The 5,757-nt window shown below is 32.3% G+C and overlaps 2 protein-coding genes across 2 annotated transcripts in view; both read right to left on the bottom strand.

The window, feature by feature from the left end:
• LOC119589853 (uridine-cytidine kinase-like 1) overlaps positions 1-355 on the bottom strand; it is a gene marked incomplete in the record, with an annotated part of 816 nt that extends 461 nt beyond the window's left edge. Inside the window, 1 exon segment of the mRNA XM_037938455.1 lies at positions 142-355. Within this exon segment, the coding sequence (XP_037794383.1) occupies positions 142-340 (199 nt within the window).
• A 977-nt stretch (positions 356-1,332) lies between these two features.
• The window catches only part of LOC119589543, a 6,823-nt gene continuing 2,398 nt past the window's right edge, over positions 1,333-5,757 (bottom strand). Inside the window, exon 3 of the mRNA XM_037938144.1 lies at positions 1,333-1,397. Coding sequence (XP_037794072.1) covers positions 1,346-1,397 — 52 coding nt within the window. The 3' untranslated portion in view covers positions 1,333-1,345. The remainder of the gene's footprint in view (positions 1,398-5,757) is intronic.

The raw sequence follows: 5,757 nt of genomic DNA, 5'->3' as shown, positions 1-5,757 counted from the left end.
TTAAAAAAAAAAAAAAACAAAAAAAAAAAACCAAACCAAACCACAAAAAAAAATTTAAAAATCTAAAAATTAAACCAGAATTGGAAAAAATAAACTGATGAACTCCATAGAAACAAATCTTCCGCATCCTCATCCTCTTACCTATAACAAACGGTTCAACCAGCTGTCCCTGGCAGTCGTACCACGGCGGTCGTCCGGCAGTGTAAATTGTGCGTCTTCTACCCCTTAGGATGGGTTCTCCACTGCGGGAAGTTTGTGACTGTGACGTTGTGCGTTGGCGTCGACTGCGCGGGGATCTTAAAGTGTCTGTGGCGAGGGCAGAGAAATGATAGAATTTCATGTGATATACTGGGTGAAAAAAAGTCATGACACTGTCCGTGTATGATTGTAGAAGTGTTTTAAAATATATAATGTATAAATATATATTTTAAAAATATATATGAAAAAGTTACAACCCAGAGGTTTAAAATTTTGCAAAATGATTTACACATTATAAAACATCATAAAACGGATCCATTTTTAAAATATCAAACACTAACAGAAATTAATACTAACTAACTAGTAATAGAAACACAACCACTTAATCTGTTACACAATTCACCTAAAAATATCTTGAAGTCAATACTATTTTCAGTATCTAATATCACTTTTAACTCTCTATCTCAACTTCCTCTTAAAAGAACCTAAATTAAATTAAACAATACCCCTTTTCATGCTTATCAAGACTCCGTAACAGGAACAGAGATCTAGTTCTAATTTGCACTAATTAAGACAACTCTCTTAAACCTTACAATAAATGTAAATAATCTAATAAAGCTTCTAGACTCACAAAAAAGGAGAAAAATAATGAAGTCGAACAAAGAAGTCAAATAGATAATTGCCAAAAATCATGACAGCCAAATTCATCAAACTGAACACTATTTTGAACACTAAAACCTTCTTACAAGGGAAAAAAACAACCAACAAAAACGAAAGTGAAGAAACCCATCCACACGTCATAAAACCCAGAACACTTCGCCACTTTAATCAACACAAAACAAAGTCGTCTATAAAACATGGTAGCCTCAACCTCAAACAAACCGACTATAAAAAATAAATCAATAAAAAAAAAAATAATAATAATACATAAAATAAATAAAAACAATATAAAATCTATTCCTGCCACACCCCTTCAAAACCAAACAACCTCGAAAATAAGTACTAAACGCGAACCCCCACACTGACCCCCACTCTACCTATCACCACACCCAAGCGAGCCGAAAACCTACTTGGTTAGACGTCTGTGGGGTTTTTTCGGGATATGGGTTGCGGGGGGAGGGGCCTTGGCTTCCCCGTTTTTCCCATTTTATTTGGATTCATCTTCTTCCATCGGCGGAACAATACAGTCCTCTCCTCCACTGCGGGGAAAAAGAGCGGACGTGAATTTTGAGTGAAGTCGTAAACGGGGAAACGACACTTCAAACGTATGAGAGTGTGCGTGTGTGTGTGTGTGTGTTTTGTGTGGTGTGTTGTGTGTTGTTTGTGGGGTGTGTTTGTTTGGTGTGTGTGTTTTTTTGTGTGTTTTGTGTGGTTTTGTGTTTGGTTTGTGTTTTTGTTTGAGTGTATTTTTGGGTGTGGTATTTGGTGTGTGTATTTGGTTTGTAGTTATGTGTTTTTGTTTGTGTGTGGGTGTGTGTGTGGGGGGGGGTGTGGTGTGTGTGTGTGTGTGGGTGGGTGTGTGTGTGTGTGTTGTGTGTGTTTGTGTGTGTGTGTGTGTGTGTGTTTGTGTTTTTGTTTGTCTTTGTGTTTGGTGTATTTATGGGTTTTGTTTTGGGTGTGTATTTGTGTTTGTATGTATATATGTTTATGTTTGTGTGTGTGTGGGATTTGTGTGTATTTTTGTGAGTGTGTGTGTGTTTTGTGTGAGTGAGTGTGTGTATTTGTGTGAGTGTGTGTGTGTGTTTTTTTGGAGGGGTTTTGTGCATTTTTGTGTATGTGTGTGCATTGTGTGTTGGGGTTTTTATTTGGTGTGTGTGTGTGTATTGTGTTTGTTGTGATTGTGGTGGTGTGGTTGTGTGTGTGTGTGGTGTGTTGTGTGTGGTGTGGTGTGGGGTGGTGTGTGTGTGTGTTGTGTGTGTGTGTGTGTTGTGGGGGTTTTTTTGGTGGCATGGATGTATGTATACATTTCTTACAAAAAAAATAATAAATAAAATATACAAAAACATAACTATATACATAACAAACAATATATACATACATTAATAAAAACAATGACAATACATATATAATAACGGGGGCTACAAACAATACAATATACATACATAGGAATCATAAAATAAATTCCATGCATATACAATAATTTATAATATACAAACACATATTCTTATGTATACATATATACATATACAAATATAAACATTACATAACATAATATAATATTAAAAAGTAACATATATAAATAATATACATATAAAAAACATACATTAAAGCATATACCCAAAAAATACATTACATACATATATATTACAAAATACATATACAAATAATTAAAATCATATACATTTACATATACAATAATATACTACTTATAATACATAAATAAATATATTAATATATTCATAATATATACATTATATACAAAAATATATATATAAAAACATGTAAACAATATATTTCTATATATATAATATAGAAAATATACATATATAAATTTTCACAATATTTTCATAATGAAACACATATATATAAATATACATATTAACTATAAACATACATATATATACAATATAAATACATATATATAACTATATATGTAAAATATGCACATATACACATATATATTAAATATTTACATATATATATAAAAATATATACATATATACAAATATACATAAATATAAATATAAATATATACATATATGAATATATATATACATATATGAATATATATATACATATATTAAATACTAATACATACCTACACACACACACAACACCACACCACACACACACACAACACACAAAACACACACACACACACACACACACACACACACACACATATATATATATATATATACACACAAATAAGTATATGTACATAAAATTTGTAAAATATATCAAAATATCACAGTCATTTTGCTTTTCCGTCACAAAATATAATTTCCTGTAAATGTTTTCAAGCTATCCATTAACTTGTAGGAATTTGAGGCCAATAAAAAGCACTTTGAATTTGATGAATTTGTCCCAAAACAATTAACAAACCTGGATATTAAAAAAAAAAAAAAAAAAAAAAAAAAAATTGGTGATTTTGTCATTCACATAGAATTTTGATGCAACTTGCATAAAAGATTCAGGTGCAGTTTTTTCCCCCTCTTCCATAGAGAGAGAGAGAGAGAGAGAGGGGAGAGGGAGAAGGGGAGAGAGACAGAGAGAGGAGAAAAGAGGAGAAAAGGGAGGAGAGAGAGAGAGAGAGAGAGCAAGAGAGAGGCAAGGCGAGAGCGAGAGCGAGAGAGAGGAGGGAGGGGAAGGAGAGGGGGAGGGGGAGGGGGGGAGGGGAGGGGAGGGGGAGGGGAAGGAAGGGGGAGGGAGAGGGGGAGAGGGAGAGGGGAGAGAGGAGAGTGAGAGGAGAGTGAGATGAGAGTGAGATGAGAGGGAGAGAGAGAAGAGAGAGACGGGGAAAAGGTAGGGGAAGAGGAGAGAGAGAAAAAGAGAAGAAAGAAGAGGGAAAAGAGAGAGGAAAAGAGAGAAAGAAGAAAGAGGAAAGAGAGAGAGAGAGAGAGAAGGAAGGGAAGGAAAAGAGAGAGAGGAGAGAAGGGGAGAGAGAGAGAGAGAGAGGAAGAGAGAGAGGGGAAAGGAGGAGAAGGGAGAGAGGGGGGGAGAGAGAAGAGAGAGGAGAAAAAAAGAAAAAAAAAAAAAAAAAAAAAAAAAAAAGAGAAAAAAGAAGGATAAAAAAAGAAAAAAAAAAAAAGGAAAGAGAGAGAAAGGGGAAAAGAGAGAGAGGAAGAGAGGAGAGAGAGAGAAAGGAGGAGAGAAAAAAGGGGGAAAGAGAGAGAAAAGAGGAAGAGGGGAGAGAGAAGAGAGGGGGGAGAAAAAAGAGAGAGAGAGAGAGGAAGAAGGAGAAGAGAAAGAAAAAAAAAAAAAAAAAAAAAAAGAGAAAGAGAAGGATAAAAAAAAAAAGAAAAAAAAAAAAGAAAAAAGAAAGAAAAAAAGGAAATAATAATAAAAAAAATAAATAAAAAAATAAAAATAAACCCCATTTCAAACATCTTTCACAAGTTTCCAAAAATAAAACGTTGGCAGACACAAACACACAGTCACACCATGTATCAAACACACCTGTGTCAATTATCTTTCTCTTACAAAACTTAGATCAATTAACTGATGATATTGTCTTGTTGCCATGTTTTAAATCCTCTTTAATAATAATAATAATAATAATATAATAAAATAATAATAATAATAATAATAATAATAATAATAATAATAATAATAATAAAAACAAATTATATCATTAATATATCAAAAATATTAACAGCAAACCACCAACAATAATAATATCAATAATAAATATCCATGCTAATATGCCTCTACACCTACCAGCAATCCCACAAACACCGCCACACAAACCCTAAATGCCAGAATATAAGCGTTGTTGATTTGTTAGTCTTTCCCCGAGACCCTAAAGGTACAGAGGCCATAATTATCACTTGACGCTGCACTGTTATCGGGCTGAACTAAGGTTGTAAGACTTCCTTCACAGATCCCAAGTTTCAATTGGATTTGGAAAATAAACTGCCCATATATAGTACGGAATTGCAAGGAAACAGCGGAAACTTCTTGCATATTTTCATGTAATTAAATAGAATCCAATGTGCTGTTTTTCTTTATGAAAATCCAACAGGCTTAAAGGAACTGTTAGATTATTATTATGTTTTTCTTTTATGTATAATAATATGGAATTTGGAATAAAACAGTCTTTTAATAAAACTTACACACCCAAACGCACCTCTCAGCACTTTGGCAAACAGCTAACATCCATCCATATTGTACATTCCAGCAAGACAGAGCTCAGACTGGTTCCTTACTCAATGATACATCATCAATATTTATGCTATATTGCAACAAATAAAGCTTCATCCTTTCTGCTATATTTACATGAGAATGCAACTATGACTCAAACCATCTATTGTGAAATACTGACGCCGAAAAGACATAAAACTATGATTCCGATGTTGTGTATGATTAACCCAATGCTGCCGGACATGCCATGCGCACTGTGAATTTACTTTATTAATTGTTTTTACACATAGCTGGCTACACTTGTACTAAGTCTCCAATGAGCCAATTACCTGTCTCGCCCGTCTACCCTTTTCCTTAAGTTGCAAAAATATTTTACATCAACTTATTTTGCTGTTACTAATGTTTATAACATTATAGCAATTATAATGTCTATAATAAAAATAACACCATCAATATTCATAACACTAGCCAAAAAAAAAGAAGAAAAATAATCAAGGAAAGATGAAATCAGGTAAGGTCACAGGGCCTACCAATTAACAAAAAAAAATAAAAATAAAGAATAAATAATAAAAATTAATAAAATAAGTAAATAAATAAATAAATAAATAAATAATAATAATAATAATAATAACAATAACAATAATAATAATAACAATAATATTAATAATATCAATAATAATAATAATAATAATAAAAATAATAATAATAATAATAATAATAATAATAATAATAATAAAAAATGAGCACAGCATTTTC

The sequence above is a fragment of the Penaeus monodon genome, chromosome 26 (genome assembly GCF_015228065.2).
Source record: "Penaeus monodon isolate SGIC_2016 chromosome 26, NSTDA_Pmon_1, whole genome shotgun sequence".
NCBI lineage: Eukaryota > Metazoa > Arthropoda > Malacostraca > Decapoda > Penaeidae > Penaeus > Penaeus monodon.
Note: the sequence above shows the minus strand (reverse complement) of the source record. Positions and strands in the feature narration are given on the sequence as shown.